At 41.3% G+C, this 19,715-nt stretch overlaps 2 protein-coding genes across 3 annotated transcripts; one reads left to right on the top strand and one right to left on the bottom strand.

The window, feature by feature from the left end:
- Positions 1-5,433: 5,433 nt before the first annotated feature.
- scd (stearoyl-CoA desaturase (delta-9-desaturase)) lies at positions 5,434-13,924 on the bottom strand. 2 transcript variants are annotated; one of them, XM_037081533.1, is made up of 6 exons: positions 12,901-13,924; positions 12,361-12,621; positions 10,167-10,297; positions 9,831-10,036; positions 8,410-8,642; positions 5,434-7,763 (listed from the first exon to the last, which is right to left on the bottom strand). In XM_037081533.1, exons 2-6 carry the CDS (start codon positions 12,596-12,598, stop codon positions 7,564-7,566), a joined length of 1,008 nt encoding a protein of 335 aa, XP_036937428.1. In that variant the 5' UTR covers positions 12,599-12,621; positions 12,901-13,924; the 3' UTR covers positions 5,434-7,563. The 2 variants fall into 2 exon arrangements, with proteins under 2 accessions (XP_036937428.1, XP_036937429.1); XM_037081534.1 differs by lacking the exon at positions 12,901-13,924 and adding an exon at positions 12,706-12,846.
- Positions 12,771-19,715, top strand: dnajb12b (DnaJ heat shock protein family (Hsp40) member B12b). The gene is made up of 10 exons (XM_037081532.1): positions 12,771-12,887; positions 13,871-14,093; positions 15,786-15,972; positions 16,059-16,204; positions 16,307-16,480; positions 16,562-16,632; positions 17,458-17,567; positions 18,031-18,203; positions 18,357-18,499; positions 18,610-19,715. Exons 2-9 carry the CDS (start codon positions 13,961-13,963, stop codon positions 18,476-18,478), a joined length of 1,116 nt encoding a protein of 371 aa, XP_036937427.1. The 5' UTR covers positions 12,771-12,887; positions 13,871-13,960; the 3' UTR covers positions 18,479-18,499; positions 18,610-19,715.

Below are 19,715 nucleotides of genomic sequence, written 5' to 3'. Positions count from 1 at the left end.
CCTCAGCTGCACCAGTAATGGTCAGATTTTTGTTTTCAGCTAATTCGGTCCGAGCCTAAATATACTCTCTGAACTTTAAATATTAATGTTTATGTTTTTAATGTGGTCACAGAAAAGGAAAAAGTGTGTATGCGGCTTGTGGTTTTACTCTATGAACAATTTGAACTTACAGAAACAATATGGTCCTCACACAGAGAATGCTCGGGCCCTAATAATACAAAAAATAAATTAAAGTCTCTCAAGAATTTGATATTTTAATTTCGTCCTTGGATGTAGCAGCAGTACCCAATCACTAACAAACCTATGTTACAGCCGATCAAGTGGAGAGCAGTAAGGGGAAGAGAAAATGACAGTTGCAGCCAAAAGTTATCTCTGTGTTAGTTTGACAAACAGGAGATGAGGTTATTGGTGAGTTCTTGACTTGTGATCTGATGCCTGAGCCTCCGACTGTGGCTAATCTGAGGGTGCTGGCATCAAGCAGGAGAAACAGGCACACACGAGTTTGTGCCTGCCTGCGAGAAAGTGGTCCCCCCCCCAATCAAGGCAGTGTAGAACCGGGCCTGTGGAGTCATCCTATGTGGGGTCGAGTTGGAGTCTGATTTCTGTGATGGGGTCTTGTTTCATGCCAGATGAATTGGCCAATAATATAAAAATAAAAATAATATCAGAAAGACACTAACACCCTGTCTTTTTTTTTTATAAAGACCAGATACTGAAGGTGAGAGTGCTCTATGACTGGACTTGGGATTTGACAATGTTGTAAAGAATACCAAAGAGACGTATGTAAGTAAAAGTAAAAAAAAAAATATTGCTTTGGGATCTGACTTGACTTCCAAGAAAAACTTGCTTGACACTTGGATCAAATGACTTGAGTCACTGTCTGCCGATAAACAGAACATTTACTTTATCAGTTACAAAAAGTGTAAATTTAAGGTACTTTATGGTAATTTCAAACGTCTTCTACTTCACTGCATTGCTTGATATACTCCAGGAAGTAGAAAGGTACATGGATACGTGTAATATGGAATTTACAGCCTGATATTTCTCATAGACCACATAAAGCAAGTGTTTATATATATATGTGTGTGTGTGTGTGTGTGTGTGTGTGTGTATTTGACAGCTATTTTCGAGATTTCACATATAAAACACATGGCTGACAAGTTAAATATGAAACCTTTCGTGATTTTACACTAAAGATTTCATGTCTGCTACACGTGAATGCAGAAGAAAACACACTCCCACTGTGAAAAGAGAACACTGAGTACTTTTTTTTTTTTTTTTTTACTCCCGATGATTATTCCGCCTCCAGTTTCCATGTCGAACAGTAGGTGGCTCTGTGTTCAACACCGAGCCCCTGCCTCATCTTCTCTGTGCAGCCTCAGCACAAATAAGCCGCAGCCTCTCCACCGTTACCAAGTTGTCTTTTTTCCCTATTTTCTCCAAAATCACGTGAAGGCACCAAAGTTTGCAATACTTTTTCTTCTTCTTCTTCTCCTCCTCCTCCTCAGTCGCCCAACACGAGGTTTCATAATTCATTGGTTTCATTCACCGTCGGCCAAGTCCCGGAGCGGTGAAGTGGCAGTTTACAAGCTGGTACAGGTGGCTCACCCCGCGCCGGCCGCCATTGGTCCAGGAGGATCATAAGTCGGGATCCGGCCGCTGATTGGTCGCTCGCAGTCAGACGCTGAGTGAGCTGCGTGGCGCGGATGAGTTTTTTGGGGGGGGTGTTTGAACTGCAGTAACCTCCCGGCAGAGTGACAGTCTGGGGTGATGTTAATGTAACACAACTTCACATCACACGATCTGAGTCACGCTGGACTCTCCCCGCCTGAGACATTTTTTATCGTGACTTCATGTTCTATTTGCTTAAGAAGCTTTATTGTAAGTCAGTCACATGAGTACTTCCAGTTTATGACACTACATGTGCTTCCACTGCACTTCATTAAAGTGGTTAACTACTGTGTTAAAGTGATGCAAACACATTGGTGCATCAGCACTTGTCATCAAATGGTGTGTTTTTAAAATGTGACAATCTGCATAATGAATATTTTTACTTTTGGTACTTTACTTTGGTACTTACAACGAAAAGCAGGAAGTTGCAGTGGTATTGTCAATTGTGAACATAAACAGCAGACAGTCTAACACAGGGAAATAAAATGCATTTTTGCAGAGGTGAAATCACCTAAATCAGGTGTTAAAAGCAGCTTTACACATGTGTTTTAAGAAAACGGGGCACCGATTCAGCGCCACCTTTGGTTTTGAGGCATGATTTCAGAATTGATAAGTTTTGTCTGATGATCTCAACACACTGCTTTTTTATGCCGCTATTTATCCAACATCTATTATCTGTTATAGATTTAACTTCCCAGCCCCGTTTGAAGTATGTAAGCGCAATCTTACAGTGATGCATAAGTTGCATTGTGGGTAATGTAGGCACCGGGTTTTAAAAGGGAAGAAGAATGCATAGAATTAAAAAAAGGTTTTATCTGTTTCCGCTGTATCATCTTGGACAATTTGTTTTTTTTAACTGTCCATGATGAGTCCGGCCGTGTACTATGCTACACAAGCGGACTGGTGCCTACATTCCCCATAATGCAACGTAGCCACTGTGTTACATCAGTGAAAGCAGTTTATCAGACCACACGCAGCTTCCTCTGGAGCCGCAAAAGGCTTTATGCTTTATGCTGGTTTTTTTTGTTTTGGTTTTTTTTTTATCACACATCCAGTAGTTCTACTACCCAAGACCTGTAAACACACTTTGATGTGTGAAGTTGGTGGGATTACCCTTTAAGTACAAAATGTGTGATGTGTGACACTGCTACTTTCCGTTTGAGTACCTCGTTCACCAAACTGACATGAAGTGAGCAGTGTGGCAGATTGCGACTAAGTACATTTAGGTACTTTTGAGGTGCCGTACTTCACTTGTAGTATTTCAAACGTCAGTAATTGTCTGTCTGTATTTGAGAGGGAAATAATGTACTTTTCATTTAATTACCCGCATTAGCAGTAACGACATAGTTACATGATACTGTTAAAAGGTCCTTCCAGTCAAGCTGCTACATTATAAAAACCCTGCTGACATGTAAAATAAAAGTAATAATCCACTGTAATGAAAAAGCGTTTTGGGAATACTTTTACCTTTAGTTACATTTACTTAAGAAAAGATCTGACTACTGCTTCCACCAGTGAATGTGAGGGGCTGTAATTATCAGTCACTTCCATTATCGATCTTGATTTCTAGCCAAGGAAATCCTCAATTTTGAGATGTTTAAGTCTTTTTGTGTCATAATCAGAACAATCAGCTAACTGTTTTAGTGTTTAGTTCAACAAAAATGACATGTTTGGAAGCCCTCCGCAAAAAAACAAACAAACAAACAAAAAAAAACCCTGTGCTTCTCGACCTGACACGGTCTGATGTAATACAAACTGGTCTCCAGTCAGCACTCTGCTCCTACATTCCTCTCTGTCCTGTGTAAACCATTTAACACATATTCAGAGTGAGCCCTTCATCTGCAGGCAGTGGCTGGGATATATTTGACTTGCACACTTATGTCAGCAGCAGATGGGGATGTGTCGAGTCCTTTGCCACATACGTTTAAAAAAACAACACAGGGTTAGAAACAGACCCAGCATCGGCTCAGTTTAACAGAGATTGGGTTAATTTTGGACCCAGAAAACTAGACTTGCTATGATCCAGTTAAACCGACAGCAATGTAAAAAATAACACTCGGTTAGAATACCTCACATTTTTTTAACCTGGTGTTTTTTAGAGTGTACAGTGTGAAAAAAAAAACCTCACCAGGGAACAGAAAACACCCAGACAAGTCCCCGTCGGGTTGTTACCAGAGACCTGCACATTGTTGTTCACAGCAGTCAGCTGTTGGAGAAGTAATCAGGTCATTTACTCCAGCACATTGAGCAAAAACAAATAAATGCTTACTTTAGCTGCAGAACTTTTACTTTGAGTTGATTTTTTACATTGTTTTATTGCTTCTTTTAGTTCAGTAAACCATCCGAGTACATCTTCCAACACTGACATTAAGATTTCCTGCCAGGATATGTCCCTCCAACACTGTACCTGGAGGCAAAATTCAGCCAAAAACTAACAGGCTCCTTTCCCAAACCCCGTGTAATGATGAGACCTGGATCCAACCCTGTTCATCATTTAAAAAACACCCCTGACAGCCTTTGGCCTTGTTCTCCACAGAATCAAGATTAAACGCTTCCCGCAGGTGATTTGCTGCTTTAAGAGTGCATCGAGCCCGGAGCAGCGGGATCATCTGTTTCACTTCCGACAGGCTGCCCGCACCCAGCTCACATTAAGAGACCCAAACAAAAAAAAAAAAGTAAATTTCAGAGTGTAGCAATGTGTTTAAATTCATAACCGAAACCAGTAAAAAAAAAATCCCCACACATTTATAGGGTGACATCTAACTCAGTCAATCTAGAGTTTATTTTGTTGGTGCTTGTTGCAACAGTCTGGAAAGACGAACCAAGTGGGCTGAGTGAGTTTCACTTTGTGTCTGTCCTGCTTAAATTAAATCTATTTTCTTTTTTTTTTTTTTACAACGATAAAATTACTGTTTCTGCAAATGGAGTCTAGTGGCTTGGGCGAGTGAGCGTTAGCAGCTGTTTCTGGTTAAACGAGAGGGATCTTGTTGGACATGCAGCACAACAGTCAGTGGCGGAGAAGAGCGCTTTAAAGGTCCAATATTTTACAAAGTAAGGTTTCCTGTCTTGTTTTTATGAAAAGCTAGTCTAGATATTAAATAAATACTGTGAAAGTATTTAAAAAAACAGAGACAGTGCCTTCTAATGAGCTCTCAGGACTTCTGTAAGGCTGTGATGTCACAACTATACAGTCACCACCCTCAGCCCCCTGAGTACATCCGTAGTTACAAAAACACCGGCAGAACAAATATGAAAACACAGTGGGCAGGGCTTGCTCAGGCACATGGGAGCTGACCAATCATAGCAGACGGGGCTTTTCAGGAACAGGAGCTAGAACTGTCAGATTTTGGCATAATTTACACCTAATGGCTGGTTTAGCATGCAAGAGTTGATTTAGAACAGCTGCTCTGTTGTTGATAGTGTTGCTGGCTCAGGCATGTGTGAGCCGGCCAATCAAAGGAGACTGGGTATATGGAGAGGGGCTAAAATAGGGCATCTAAGACAGAGCTGCAGCACTGGCGAATATTGGAAAACTGATGTGTCTTTTGAGCATTAAAACATGTAAACCCATTCTAGAAGTCACCCAAAATAAAATTACCAACCACAAACTTTAAGTCACCCTTTAAAAATAACTCTATCAGGAAAGATAACAATCATGGCGTAAATAGCAGCTGCTAGCTGTTTTAACCAGGTTTCTATCAGAGAAAGCAGACAATGAATTAAAAAAAAAAAAAGAAAAGAAAGAGCAACAACTGTTTGGAATTACGAGTGTATTGAAAATATTGTGAACTTTATTTCAGAATAGAATACAGTTGAGATTTGACGTAATCATTCAGAGTGACAACCTTTTGATCCTCTTCGTCATTAGCGTTGATTTTCGGCGCTCTGGGCAGCAGGAGTTGTTTGCTTGGCTTGTGATATTTTTCATTGTCGGGTTATGTTAAGTGCTTAAGATTACTCATGACGGCAACTTTGTCTGGAAGTTTGCCATGATGGGTTGAGACTAGTTGGCACATCCACCAGGGCACACAGTTTGCAAGTTAAATCTCACGATTGAACGTCTGCACCAGGCGTCGAGTGAATTGACCTCTGTCCTCTATTTGCATTAACAGTACCTTAATGTTTTCATGCTACCATTGGCCTAAATTAAATGCGGTTTCAGAATAAAAATGACGTTCCACCTGGTGCCTCAGCCTGTAAACATGGACCTCGGTCAGATTTGTTTTGTGGTACTTTGGAACCTTTTTTGTTTTAAATTGGCAAAACGTGAAGGAGATCAGGAATGGATGCAAGTCATAAGGCATTAGGTTGTATCCTGACTCTTGGGGGGGAAAAAAAAAACAAACAGGTGCTCAAATTTGATATATTTTGTTTTGTACGAGACTGTCAAATCTTGGAATGCAGAAAAAGCAGTTCAGGTTACAGCAATATATTTTTAGGTCAATAAGGGGATAAAATTTTTTTGAAATAAATACATAAATAAGATTAGAATTCCTCACACCAGAATTGAAGATGAACATAAGCATCGATGCACCTGAATTTTCCTGCATTGACAATCAGCTTTGTGGGACATCAAAGGGAAACCAGACCCTGCCTCAGAAAATCACCACGGCAACAGTTCTGATGATCCAAAAAGTGATGCGGCTCCACGGCACGTTACAAAAATAGACACGGTTCTGCCGACGAAAAACACCTCACTACGACACCTACTACAGAATATAATCATGCATGGGTGGCACGTTGTTTTGTAACACCGGAACTGTTGCACGGCTGGTCGGCCACGTCAACCAACGGGATCGCTCTGCTGCAGATGTTTCGGGAATGAAAAGGAGGAGAAGAAGCGAAGCCACTGATGCCACAATGTTTAAAAAACTTCCACGATGAGTGAAGAAGCGATATCGACTTTAGTGTGCTCTAGTGGACCATTGAGATGGTTATAAATATGTCGACGGTTGACACGCTCTTGGCACTGCCATGTATTCAGTAAAAACACAAAAAAGTCAAAGTTAAACATTGCAGGGCTCTATAAATTACATTTATCATTTTCTGTTATACATATCGAACGGCAGTTTTAAATTCATGATAAATGTGTCCCTTATATTGTCTCAAGAAAACTCTAATCATAACACACACTAAATACAGTATGTGCAACTACATTTGGTTTGGTTAGAAAGAAAACCAGGTTACACACAGCAAAACACACAGCATGACTCTCGGTTTCCATAAGGTTTTGGCGTACTGCTAGTCAGTTTATAAGATGGTCTGGATTCCCTCACTCTTCTATCATGTGCCATATTTCATTAAAGCAACTTTTCTTTTCTTTTTTAACAAAATATGTTTCAAACTCTCATCCCTTTTATTTTCAGATCTTTGAGCGCTCATAAAGTGAACTTATATCAGGACTGTAAAAACTTGCTGTAAACTGCGATAAAGGCAACAGTCACCTAATCAGCTGAGACGTTACTCCTCATTTCAGTGCTCCACTTTCTTGTCTAGTTTGATTAATAATTGAGTAATACTTACATAAAAATGATCGGCTACATGACTTTGCATGAAGAATTCACACCAAAGTGGCAAAACAGCGGAGGATGAAGTTGACTTTTTTTTAAAACGCATCTACTTCAAATCTAAAACATCTTTGCAAGACCTTGGCCTGACTCGAACAATAGAAACTGAGGCCAAGGGCTTAGCAAAATGTGTTTGTTATCCATCTTGAACAATTTTTGTTAAGTTACAGCTACAAAAACCACAAAAACAAGCAAAATGTGGTTGAGGCCCTCATGAAGCTGACTTTTATCCTCAGAGGATGAGAAAATGTAGAGCTGTCAAAGGACTGTGAAGCTTCTTCTTTTCGGTTGTTTTGCCTCGAAGCTGACCACAACTCCAACAAGCTTAGCCACTCCGGTGGCTTCCGTCTCCGGTGCGCTGTATTCGGGCCAGGACCATCTCGTGGGACACTCTCTTGCGGTCCTTGGCCAGGCCCAGGTAGCACATCAGGTCGATGAAGCAAGTGGTAAGGTTCATCTTGCAGCCAAACTCGCTGGTAGCATAGTCGTAGGGGAAAGAGTGATGATAATTGTGGAATCCCTCACCTGTAAGGTACAAGAAACAAGTGGTCAACACATCATACTAAAACAAGGAAACCCGTAATAGGACACCAGGGGTTTTCCTCCCACCCTGATCGCGAGCAGTGATCATTTTCGCTCATGCTGATTAAATCCACACAGAGGTTGTCTTGTTTTGTTACTTATCTTGCAATCTAGCTGACAGATGTCGGAGACAGTTAAGACAGGCGCCAGCAAATATTAGCTTTGGTATGTAAAGATCCCTGTTTATTTGATGTGTTAGCTTGTAGCACTTCATCATGGTGCAACAGGTGAGTTCTTGTAACCAATGCAGAGACCTACGGTAGCGGTCAATTCAAACAGATGTGTAAATGCCACAACAGGAGAGATTTCATATTCTCTGCAATTAGGTGGAGATAGTATTTAATGGTGTTTTCCTATCTGCTGCCAGATTCATTTAGGCGTAACTTCTTCGACACGCACTGAACTTGAACTTGAACTTGAACTCGCTGTGCTGCCAAATGTAGGCAAAAGGTGAACTTCTGAGCGATCATGCAAAACGTTAACGTCACGTTGTTTATACGTGCAACGACTGTTTGTCTGCCATTCCTGTTTTTAATCTGTCTTCATTTTTTCTTTTGTTGAAACAAGAACATGTGCACATTATCCATACCTATGGCACTGAACGTGACAAACTTGTTCTCCCGTGGGTTGATGTTCTTGTCATAGGGACGGTTCCCCCACATGTGAGCGGCGCTGTTGACCAGCCAGGAGGCGTTCAACACCAGGGTGTACCTCAGCAGGGCCGGGATGAAGTAGGCCACCCACAGGGACTCCCCCCACAGGTACCAAGGCACAGACGTGGGGACGAAGAAGCACATGAGCAGCACAGACGGCTTGTAATACCTGTCGAGGGCATAGAGTGGGCGGACAGCAGAAGGAATGAAGCTGTTTACACGGTACAACACCGGTCTTGACCTAATTCACTGCATATCAGACACCTGATTGTTCACTCTCTTTCACTTTCTTTCACATGACACAGTTCTCCCAGAAGCCAACAGTGAGTCAATCTGGACATACATGAATAACATGTTGGTAATTGTCACCTTGTTTAAATACAATGACTCATACAGCCTGCACTGCAACTCTGCAGCAGTGTGGCCAAAACTTAATGTGTGGAACAGTTTATCTTTTCTTTCTTTGCTCTGTACTTGTAGCCAGATCTATCCTGACACTCTGTTTTAGTGCTGTTCCATATAACCCCCTTATCACTCTGGTTTAGTGCCCATTTTTTGGATGGCTCCATTTTTTTCCATTTCATTCATGTATAAGAAAATCCTTGTATAAAGAATTTTAAGCCTGGAAACGAAGCCAGGAAGAAAATGAGTCTTGACTACAAAACAGTTGTTAACAATTATACAAAGATTAAAGAAGTACTCGTCTCTTAAATCATTACAAATAATCTCTTTCCAAAAACATCCAACTCACAAACACTAGCACATGGCCTGACTTGTAGTTATTTTCACCCCTGCGTTGAATGCAAAATGCATCCTAGAAAGAAAAATTATGGTTTCTCTCTGGTAAATGTCACATAAACGGTCCAATCATGGTGGCAGAAACTCTCTGGCTGACCTGACTTTCATGTCTGTGCTACCAATCAGTGACATCGCTGACACACTTCAGGAATGTGATGGATATCATACGGACCTGTGGCTTCTACGGGAGCATTTATCATTGTTTTAATCTCATAGCTACGGATGGCTACAACATAATGGTTTACAATCACCATCCTTGATTCAGAATATGAATGAAATGGTTATTTATGGAACCTCACAGTTATGCTTTAAAGGGGAACAAACATTGTGACTCGCTCGATTTTCTTAACTAGTCATAATTGTCTTGGGCGGCTCTAAGCCCAGGATGCATTGATAGTGCCCTTGACAAATAGTGTTAGGGCTGAACTTGTTTGGGTTGAATATTTGCATGTGAAAGAGAAACACGACTGAAATAGAATGGAAGACTTCCCCAGCCTACTTCCTGTTCCATGTAAGACAACATAAGATGTAAAATCAACCAATGGCTGAGGCCACTTACTTCCTTTGAAACATTACAACTTTGTCAGACAGCAGGTCAGTGAGTTCCAGCTTGCGTCCTTTCTCGATGACGTCGGGGTGTTTGCGCACCAGCAGCCAGCCGATGTGAGCAAAGAAGAAGCCCCGCACGGCGTTGTGAGGGTCAGCATCTGTCTCTGAATATTTGTGGTGAACCCTGTGGTCCCGGGCCCATTCAAAGATATCATTCTGTGGGTTCAAGTAAATACGGAGATAATACAGGCTGTCGACACAACGTGGTACTTACACAGTAATGAAAACTGCTATTATCTCAATGTTAAGCGTGCAGATCTGTGCTATCTGTCATTTTTTAAGGTACCTGAAATGCCATGGAGTTAGCAACACCAAGAAAGATCCTCAGAGGTAATGAGGCCTTGTAGGATCTGTGACTCCACAGGCGATGAGCTCCTGCAGTGACTCCTAAAGCACTTATCAAAAAACAAAGTACGGCTGTGGGGAGAGAAATGCATCAACAAATTAGTCGGACCATTTCCTACTCATCTCGTCCTGTCATCAATACTTTATTGCAGTAATTCACATTGCAATGTTTATGCATCAGACAGTTTTTGTACTGTCATTGTTATATGAACCAGATTATAATAAATGGGTACATAATCGATATGCAAGTATACTAACTATTCTTTGTTATGACAATTGTTGACATGCACTTTAAATACCTGCCTGGACTGTGATGACATTGATGACTACAGATGATCTTAAGCTGTTGTTTTTTTATTGTCTGTCTGATGTGTGTTTTAAATATGTCTATATGTTTTGTTGCCACTCTGAGGACATTAGATTTTCCGAGACTAAGTACTGGGAGGGTAATCCAGCAACAAGTGATTCAGACTCTGACTATTCAGTGTTGACAGGCTGTTACTCATGACGTGTAACCAGTGCTATGGTGACTACAGACAGACATAGGCAGCTGCATAATAACTGAAGTAACACATTCTTAAAATTGTTTATGAGAAATCTGCCTGAAAACATCGTCCTGCAAGAAATGATTCATCACAAGAAAATACTCTATGTTATGTTATAATTTGTGTGTAAATGAAGGGGAGAGCATCCTCTCAGAACCACAAAATAGTTTTTCAAAAAGCATAAATTATTCATGTTCAACATTTTCATTTGTATAAAAGGTGGAATATACACAGTACAATTACATGTATTAGATTAGCTCACTTATACAATATTTCTTGAAAATCATTCAATTTTGCCTTTGACTGAACTACTTTAGCTAACACTTTATAATAACTGTCATTAGTAAATAATTACTTAATAACTAATTTCAGTTTATAGCTACTTCACTGTTAACAAATAATGAAATGCTGTACAAAATTAAAAATTAATTATTAAAACATTATTTGTTTAAAGGGGCACTATATAGTTTTGGAATAAGAAATTCAAACTCTGTTAATGTATAATTTACAATATTTATAAGATCATAAGGCAAACTCAGAACTCTTTATTCCATAACTTCACAAGCAAGCCGTACTCAGAGGGAAATAAGGTCCAAAGGTGGCAGAGTCCGCCGCATATCAACTAAGTTAAACAGTATGAAATTATGTTGACTGTGAAAGGAAGTTAATTTATTCAGTTTACTCAGTAATGAATATCAACCAATAAAGTTTTTCACCTCTGGTTCAAATTGCTTGTTCTTCCTTTAAATTACATACTGCACCTTTAACATTTATAGTTACAACTGATGTTTGCAGTACTTTATAAATGATTACGAAATACTCAGAATCAGAAGGCCATTATAAAGTTGCACTTAATGTGTATAAACCTCTATGATTGCTAAATTAAAATATATAAAGCATTTAAACCTTTTTTTAAATTCCCTGATTATTAACTGAAGTCTCATCAACTATATATGTTGTTTTATGATGGTGTATTTTGTAGTGTTTTGTTGGTTTGTCCTGGCCTACTTGTTTCACAAGGATAACCAAGATGAAGGAAGCATGTTATATGATGATGTCATTACATCATATAACATCCGAAAAAGCCATTAGGTGATTGCATGTGTGATAAGACACAGAAGTGCAACCTCTGTGGTTTTGATTTCATTAGAAAACACTCATCCAAATGAACATAATGTACCAAAAGCAGCATGCAGTTTATGTAATTAACTGGCCACTCTTCCTTTGTCTGCATCCCTGCTATATTGTCGCTGTTACTTAATCAGGAAAGCATGGCCTCTGCTGTTCAAGTTCAAGTTATTTTCCTGACAAGCATGCACTGAGCAGTTCGCAGCTCCAGGACGCGTGCTGTGACATTAAATCTCTTTATGATATACTGTACGAGTGAGCTTTAATCCCACAACACCCAGGCTACTGGGAGGATCATGCACAGATTTATGCATGCACCAGTGGTGAGAGAGTGGGCCGGGCTGCTGACATAACAGATGTGACTGAGGGAAAAAATGTATGTATTTCCACTAACAGAGAAATAAATTTGAAAAAAAAAATTAAAAAAAAATGCAGTAACAGGTAGGATTTTTTTGTACTTACACCAAAGCAAGGTCAAAGGAGATGCGGAAGGGATGAGGGAGATGGCGTACAGGGCACCTATATGTAATGCAGTCATCAATATGACATTCTTCCAGACGATTATCGTGCCAGGTTTTGGGCCCTCTTTCTCTTTGTATGTGTGATCGAACACGTCTTCTCTGGTGGCCTCTGGAAGAACATCCCCATTTTGGTTACTGGACTTGTGCTGCTTCTTCTCCAACGCCTCCGCCTCCGTCATCGTGGCAGCGGTTTGGTGATGCTCTGGAGCGGGCAGAGAAAATGAAAGAAAATTCGGTTTGTCTCGGTGTTTTCGTGTCGAGCTAACGTCACGGAGCCTTAACACACCTTCTCGCGCTGACCGTTAATTATTGTTCGTGCTCGCTAGCCTAGCAACCGTTAGCTAGCGGGCGCCGCTGGTGAAGAAGAGGATGGTCATGTAACGATGATGCTGAGTTTAGAGCTGACATAACACGTTTGCTGCGCCGTGTTCACGCTGGCACCACACCTGTGGAGTGAAAACATAGCGGGTAAATAACTCACCTAAGACGAGACGAGTAGTAATCGGGATATTTTGGGGGGGGTGTTTAACGGAGATGAAGCAGGTCCGCTTATCCAAAAACTACAGTAACCCAGAAAAGGGAGAGTGATAGTCAGCTCTGCAGCGAGCGAATCAATAAGAGCTGGAGCTCATGGTGCCACTGACCAATCGGAGCTCGGATGCCGCCTCAACCTCGCCCTCTGATTGGCTGCCTGTTTATCTGCTGTTCACCTTTTATTCATTCTCCTGCCAGATGTAGCATACATTTACCTCCCCATGGAGAGCAAGGGCTGCTGTCTAGACATGTATTGAATTAACTGCACTCACTCGTCCATTCACACGTGGATTAAAACGAGTGGAGCAGGGTGAGGAAGTGTTAAATTCTGGGATGAAACCAGAGTTAAGGGGTCGGGGGAGAAGACAACTAACTGTAAATGGAGGACCCCCAACCCACCCACAGGGAAGGGGAAGTACACAGAGATGCTAGCTCTGTTACGTAATCAGCCCCGAAACGTTTAAAATTACTTCAAAATTAAGGGAAAATTATATAAATAGTTAGTAAGCAAGTTTGCAACTTTTATCCACTGTTAATATAGTGATTTTTTTAAAAAAAAAGTTTTATTCGTGTACGGAATTCCAATCCAATTGTGTCAGTCAAATCATATAAAATGCTGTTTATTGCGCAGTAAACTTCGACTTCTGCTCGCATGACCCCAAATTCAAAACGGTGTAATTTAACACGTCCTTGAGTTCTCGCCTCATGGCCTACATTTGAAAACATACGCTTTGTCTCCATCTAGTGGATGAAACAAGGCAGCACGCTGACAGGGAGCCTTTACGCCGTCTTCATAACTGGCAAACGGGTTAACCTATTTCATAAACGTCTAGGTCTCAAGACACCTGCAGCAAAAAAGAGTAAAAAAATAAGAGCCCACACGCGAAAAAAAGTCGTGTCACCCATTCTATTCGCAGCATCCTCGTGACGTCATCGGCCGGCGACTTTATTTACTTCTGGTCCAGTTCAGTTAGCCGCTGCCGCTGAGCCACCGCTCGCCCGCCGCGATGGAAGTAAACAGGGATGAAGCGGAGCGCTGCATTGACATCGCGACCGCAGCGCTAACCAGCAACCGGCCGGACAAGGCGCAGCGGTTCTTGGAGAAGGCGCAGAGACTCTTCCCGACAGAGAAAGCGAAGGGTGAGTTAAAATGGCCGAGCCGTTTCGAAGTCAGGGGCGCTTCGGCTGGGGATGTACGCAGCAGCATCACCGGCAGCATCACCTGCATCCCGGATGAGCTCTGCGGCGCATATAGCCGGGGCCTGTGAAAGCTAGCACCCTAGCTAGCTGGTTTATCATTCCAGCAAATGTATGTCATAATATTGTAATTTCAAGACACATTAAACTGCTCATAGTGTTGTTGTTTAAGATTTATTCTGTACACCTGCTCCACATGTAACAGATGCATGGATGGTGTCAGCGATAACACTTACCATCTGTTTTTCCTCTACGGTGCTAATCCTAGAAAGTCACTGCAAAGACTTCTGGATGATATTTTATCACGCAGTTTATGACTCTTGCATAGCTCAAACCTAAACCCACCCCTCTCAGCTCTGATCCGAGATGCACTGTAAACCACATACACAATAGGTTAGCAAAATTAAAATACAGAAAAGTAAGAAACACGCAATGTACTGCATGTTAATATGACTGCCATGTCTATGCATACATGCACCATTGCATATATGCACATGTACCCATACAGTTGGTACAGTACCTCATCTCTGGGCCGCTGCATCTGTTGTGTGTCTGCCGGCACATTCACGAGGCTTGTGGCATCCCGGCAATCAGTTTGCAAATCAATTCAGTTCAGTTTTATTTATAAAGCCCACAATCACGTTGCCTCGGTAGGCTTTACAGTGAAAGACATCCTCTGTCCTTAGACCCTTAATTCAAGTGAGGAAAGATTTGCCATACTGAAAACAAAAACACTGTTTATGAGGAAAAAAGATGGAAGAAACCTCAGGAAGAGCCACAGAGGAGGGATCCCTCTCCCATGACTGACAGACATGCATTATATGTTGCATGAACAGAATGTAAAGCTACTGTTTGTCTTCTGATTGAGTATGTAGCTGTATAGCAGGCTAAAAAAGCTTTTGAAGCAGATACTTAAAAAAAAAGAACCTTTTTCATGTGAAAAAAGGTCACGGTAAAGATTATATTTGTACTTTCAAAACTAGTGTAGCAAAGGGCTGAATGATGTTAAAACAGTTCAGTTTTGTTTCTGTCATTCCTTGTTTCCCAGACGCAAAAGGGGAAATGCATGACAACAAAAACCACTGCCATCAGCCGTAGGATAAATTGTTATTTTTAAACACCAGAATTTCACAATCACTGCATCTCTACTCGTATCATATGTGATGTGACACACACTCTTCAAATGCATGTGCATAAAACACACATCCATCCAACCATTACACTGCAACCAATCAGAAGAAGTTGCTGCAGTTGCAATCAGCTAAGTGCATAGTTCTAACCTTAAGTCTTTTTCTGTCTTTGCGCATGAATACATTTGGATATTTATGCATTTAGTCTCCAATAGGGTGCTGGTGTTGTTTGTATGAATATCCCAGAGTCCTGTTGGTTACATTGGAACATTTTTCTGATTTTAATTAGAGTTTGCTCATGCAATCCAAACTTTAAGACCGCAAGCAAATAAATAGAACCCACAAAATTGTAGATATTAATAGAAGACTCCTAAAGGGCACCATGGTTGCTGCTCTGACAATATTGTATTCATGCCCTTATGTACCTGTTGCAGTGATCTGAAAATGTAATGATGAGTGCTTGTCTGGATGTCTTTGCACATCACTGTTGTTGTATCTCTTGTAGTACTGCTCGAGCTAATAGCGAAGAATGGCTTCACACCCAGACAAGGCGGCCACTCAGACTTCAGTGGGGCGTCGGGGCCTCGGCAGCGGCAGACCAACCACGAGGACCACGAGGACGCCAGACCTGAAGAAAAGCCCTCAGAGACCTCGAAATCCTACACGGCAGATCAGCTGGAGGCTGTGAGGAGGTGAGGCTGAGAATCACGTACATCAGAAGTTGGTTAGAAGGAATAGTTGACTCCTGACACTGATAAATCATGTCTTCTCTGCACAGGATAAAACAATGTAAAGACTTCTATGAAATTCTTGGGGTCCAGGCGGACGCCTCCGAGGACGAACTCAAAAGATCGTATAGAAAACTCGCTCTGAAGTTCCACCCAGACAAGAACCATGCTCCTGGTGCTACAGAGGCTTTTAAAGGTGACCTTTAATCCGTCAGTTCATTAATACGTGGTTATGAAAAGTTTCTTTTAGCCTCTTTTTTGTGATGTTCAGCCTAATAATTTCTCTTTTTCTTAACAGCTATTGGGAATGCTTATGCTGTTCTGAGTAATGCTAACAAAAGAAGACAGTACGATCAGTGTGGAGAGGAGAGGAGGCATCCGTCCACACAGGGCCCAGATAACGGAAACTTCGAGCCAGATATTTCACCAGAGGATCTCTTCAATATGTTCTTTGGAGGAGGCTACCCAACAAGTACTGGTCAAACTCGTGAGACATTTTCATTGTAATGCTCTCGTCATGGTCTGTCTGTTAACACATGCTATTTCAATCCAGGCAACGCTAATGTCTACACTAACGGGCGGATGCGTTACCCGAGGCGAGAGAGGAGGGAGCGCCAGCGAGATGTAAGTTTATTATTAGAGCGCCTGCAAAATGCAGAAGTGCATGAAGTGTGAAGCGATTGTCGAACAGCAGGGGGAGACATCGCGTCATCTTTGATTTAACCTTTTGAGGTACATGCAGCAATATTCAAGTGTCTTCCATATGTTTTAGAGCAAAGCAAGTACAGTGATTGGAATGTGTTTATATTATTATTTTGGGGGATCTTTCTCCATCATCATGTCTCTGATTCAGTTTTAGTTTCCAGGGTGAGTTTGCTTGGTTTGATTACATTTGAGTTAGTACTTTATTATGATATGGGGGGTATTTGTTAGTGGCATATTTAAGAAAAGTATCACAACACAAACAGAACGCCCAGTCTTAGTAAACATACACACCAATTGATGTAGGTTCAAAGGTTGATGTAGATTGTAGATTTATTTATTTTTGTACACAATATTGTTTAGGTTAATCATCTTTTTATTCTAAAGTCCAGTTGTAATTTTTTATTTTCGGTTAAAGTTCCCATCCAGTCAAAAATGTGTCGACCTTTCACTTTTGTACAGTCGATCGTTTGAGACTAGAAGGCTTCTTTTACATTCATTGCTGAAAATTTAGTCTCTACAGGGTCTAGGAGCGTGATTCTTGACATCATAAATAGTCTCCAGTGCACAGACAGTGAGTGTGTGCAGCAGCTATATTTGTGTAATGAAAAAAAATGTTGCATCTTCATATGTTGTGGAAGGTATAAGTGCAATTTTAAGGACATTCATAAGTAAGATTTAAGTAAGATTTAGCTCTCACTTTAGATTAAGTTTAAGATATTTGGCACTCAAATGTTTTCTTTGCAGGGAGGCCTCGCTCTGTTCGTGCAGGTTATGCCCATCCTCATCCTGGTTATTGTGTCCGCCCTCAGTCAGATCATGGTCAACAGCCCCACCTACAGCCTCAGCTTCAGGCCGTGAGTGTGATCCCTGTTCTGTGCGCTTGCCAGAAGGATGTTAAATAACAAAACTAACTTGTTGTTCTGCAAAACTCCAATAAGATTGCATAAAACCCTGAGTTCATGACCGTGTTTGAAATGTCGCTGATTTGCAGATTAACCAACCCCGAAAATAGATTTCATTATCTTTAGCTCAGTTGACCTTTCACCCTCACGTGTTTGATTTAAAGAGAACATCTTGATGCTGTCTCAGTTTGATTCCAAATACTCACAGGCTTATTTCTTTGTTTACAAGACTCCCATGTGTCTGGCCTCTCTCTACGCCGTCTGCCTCTGTGTTCCAGACACACTTCTGTAGTTTCTGGCGAGGAATGCGAGCCTTTATCGGCCACGTTTACAGAGATGGAACCTGTCGTCCTTGCGCTGGGTTTCAATCACGTGACGCTCCGTCCCAATAATTTGTCCTCCCATCTCCGCGCAGGTCAGCAGGTTACACGCAGAAGAGGCTTACTGAGAACCTGAAGGTGCCGTACTACGTGGGGGAGCATTTCTCCAAGGAGGTCAACGGAGTGAATCTGAAGAATTTGGAGCGGACGGTGGAGGATGATTATATTTCCAACCTCCGCAACAACTGCTGGAAGGAGAAACAACAAAGTATGCTTGCCAGGCAAACAAATCGTGCTTGTTTATTTATTCATTTGCCTGTTGTTTCTGCCATTCTGCCATTATCTATCAGTTCTGGGAAAATGATTATGATCTAATACCCCTCATATATCTTTCATAAGATGTCTCTTTGATTTCCTACAGAGGAAGGGATGCTTTACAGAGCCCGCTATTTTGGAGACAACGATCTGTACCAGAGAGCACAGAGGGCTCGCACACCGAGCTGCGCCAAGCTGTCCGAGATCACGGCTTCATTACATGGTTGAGGATGCTTTCCTAAATTAAAAGCAAGTTTCCCTCATCTCTGAACGCATTTTGTTGTGATTATCTGCGTGTCTCATTTAATTTCATAATGTCAACAATGCCATCTCTTTTTCCCTCTCTCATCCTCCTCCAGGTTTTTCCGGAGTCAACACAAAACATTATCGGCTGTAAATACAAGAGCTTTAACAATTCTGGAAGAGGACTCAAGCAACACGAACAAACCAGCACCAATCTGCATCAAGCTGACCACACGAACCGGCTGACAAACCGTTTCTGTGGAATTTAAGTATGTGAAATGAAAAATAATGTCATGTTATAAAAACGATAACATTTTCGAAAAATGGAAACGACACTTTTAAAAGAGCTCGTCCTCCCGACGAGACAGAGGTCTGGAAAACCTCCACGTGAGCCATTTAGATGAGATTTTTTTTGCTGTTGTGAGAATGCAGTTTGAAAGCAGAACACAGTGAGGTTAGATGTAGTTGTGCGGATGTTATTTATGTAGCAGTGGACTAGATATCACAGTGAATGCTTCCTCTTTGTTTTTATGCTGTCAGATCAGCTGTGGAGATACAAATGGGGGGCGGGTATTTGCTGATTTGACTTTAATGCACATTCTGAAACTATGCAGGAATAATGTGAAACCTCTGGTCAATATACACTCATGTCTAAGGTTTGTCAGACACTTGAAACACCTGAGATGATTCTTCTTCTGCTGTGTGTGTGTGTGTGTGTGTGTGTGTGTGTGTGTGTGCGTGCGCGCAACCTCTGGTCAATATACACTCATGTCTAAGGTTTGTCAGACACTTGAAACACTTGAGATGATTCTTCTTCTGCTGTGTGTGTGTGTGTGTGTGTGCGTGCGTGCGTGCGTGCATGTGTGTGTGAGAGAGAGAGAGAGCAATTAGGAAATGTCCCTTTACACTTTGCCTCCTGTAGTTGTCTTAAAGGTAGAAATATATACAGTAGTGTAACTTTAATGGTACTTCACAATAAAAGCCAAGAGAATGAGAGACGTGCCTTTTAACAGGTTCTAGTTTTGGAGCATAATGTCTCTGTTGGGGGAAAAAAGCAATCTTTGTCACACTTTTTAAGTTTAAAGTACGCTAATTATTTTTTTGTATTATTTATTTAAAGAAAAAAAAAGGATTATCAGACTAAGAGAACAGTACAAACCCTGCTCACTTTTTTCCACCTTGTTTTTACTCCCTGATGAAAATAAAAATGGACGCTTAAAAA

The sequence above is a fragment of the Acanthopagrus latus genome, chromosome 20 (assembly GCF_904848185.1).
Source record: "Acanthopagrus latus isolate v.2019 chromosome 20, fAcaLat1.1, whole genome shotgun sequence".
NCBI classification, from domain to species: Eukaryota; Metazoa; Chordata; class Actinopteri; order Spariformes; family Sparidae; genus Acanthopagrus; species Acanthopagrus latus.
This window is presented reverse-complemented; position numbering and strand designations above follow the sequence as displayed.

Coding starts and splice junctions, on each gene's coding strand:
- scd (XM_037081533.1), bottom strand. CDS start 12,598: ATGACGGAGGCGGAGGCGTTGGAGAAGAAGCAGCACAAGTCCAGTAAC. Junction 10,298..12,360: donor TCCTTTGACCTTGCTTTGGT/GTAAGTACAAAA, acceptor CTCTCCCCACAG/CCGTACTTTGTTTTTTGATA. Junction 8,643..9,830: donor GTTGTAATGTTTCAAAGGAA/GTAAGTGGCCTC, acceptor TGCCCTCGACAG/GTATTACAAGCCGTCTGTGC.
- dnajb12b (XM_037081532.1), top strand. CDS start 13,961: ATGGAAGTAAACAGGGATGAAGCGGAGCGCTGCATTGACATCGCGACC. Junction 14,094..15,785: donor CCCGACAGAGAAAGCGAAGG/GTGAGTTAAAAT, acceptor TATCTCTTGTAG/TACTGCTCGAGCTAATAGCG. Junction 17,568..18,030: donor TACAGCCTCAGCTTCAGGCC/GTGAGTGTGATC, acceptor ATCTCCGCGCAG/GTCAGCAGGTTACACGCAGA.